Source organism: Sinocyclocheilus grahami, unplaced genomic scaffold (assembly GCF_001515645.1).
Source record: "Sinocyclocheilus grahami isolate Dianchi unplaced genomic scaffold, SAMN03320097.WGS_v1.1 scaffold8838.1, whole genome shotgun sequence".
NCBI lineage: Eukaryota > Metazoa > Chordata > Actinopteri > Cypriniformes > Cyprinidae > Sinocyclocheilus > Sinocyclocheilus grahami.
Window position 1 is genome coordinate 5,250 of NW_015512263.1, and position 1,166 is coordinate 6,415.

The 1,166-nt window shown below is 46.9% G+C and overlaps 1 protein-coding gene across 1 annotated transcript in view; it reads left to right on the top strand.

The window, feature by feature from the left end:
* Positions 1–1,166, top strand: part of LOC107578105 (heterogeneous nuclear ribonucleoprotein Q-like) — an 8,302-nt gene that overhangs the window by 4,607 nt on the left and 2,529 nt on the right. The window contains exons 2-4 of the mRNA XM_016264094.1: positions 29–188; positions 923–1,041; positions 1,127–1,165. Of these exons, the coding sequence (XP_016119580.1) occupies positions 41–188; positions 923–1,041; positions 1,127–1,165 (306 nt within the window). The 5' untranslated portion in view covers positions 29–40. The remainder of the gene's footprint in view (positions 1–28; positions 189–922; positions 1,042–1,126; position 1,166) is intronic.

The following is a 1,166-nucleotide window of genomic DNA, read 5'->3' on the forward strand; positions in this document are numbered from 1 at the left end:
AATAATTTGGCTCATTGCATTTGAACAGATTTCTGGAGACATGGCCACAGAACATATTAATGGGAATGGTACTGAAGAACCAATGGACACGTCTGCTGCAGTTACCCATTCTGACCACTTCAACGCTTTATTAGAAGCTGGTTTACCACAAAAAGTTGCTGAAAAGCTAGATGAAATTTACCTAGCAGGTAAGCCAAAACTTGACCCTCCAAATTGACTCATCCTTTTGTATCACATTCAATGCATGTTGAACTGTACGTGTCGTATGTTTTCTTGCATAGGGAATTGGCAGGTAATTAGCAACTTTGTGTGGTCTCACTGCAAAATGGGTACTGCAGCGTTGAATGATGCTGAATTGTAACGGTGCGCTGGCCTGCAGAAATAAAGGCTGAACTGAGCGTGTCTGGTCCGATCCTGAGAGCAGCCTTTCTGGGGATTAGCTCTCCGCTGTTAAGGGGGGGGCAGCTGGGCATATGCCGGGACAATAGAGGCAGCTGTCTAGAGCGGAGACAGGTGATGTCCCCTACAGCTTATCACTAACAGATGCTAATTATGAAGGGGCTGGTTGCTCCTGGGATAATCATTATTACTGTGTGAACGAGGTGCTGCTATTCACTGTGCCTGTAGTGTTAGTGATGACCTAGATCAGGTGATTTTTGTGGGGGTTCCTGTAGTAAGTGCGGAAAACCTGGAAATATTTGGGTGATCAGATGGCAAAATACTCTTATCCCATAATCACACAGCAGCACTGCCGCTCATGAGGTCTGTACTGATGCCCTGTCCGAATGATGATACACATGAACTCTCTCTCTGAGTTATGCTGATGTACGATCCACGAGCCTGACTGGACGGGTGGTAAAGCGTCCTGCAGATCGTCACATCTCTCGGCTACGCTGAGGTTTGCCTGGTTTTCTCCCTGCAGGCCTTGTGGAGCACAGTGAACTGGATGAGAGGGCCCTTGAAGCACTGAAAGAGTTCAATGAGGAAGGTGCACTGCAAGTTCTTGTCCAGTTTAAAGAGAGCGACCTATCCCATGTGCAAGTAAGTGCTCTCGCTCTGCTGTTGGAGTGAGTCTAGTGAAACGTAGGAAGGTTTTACTAACTCGCTCTCTCTTGCTTTCACTCAGAACAAAAGTGCCTTTCTCTGTGGAGTGATGAAGACCTACA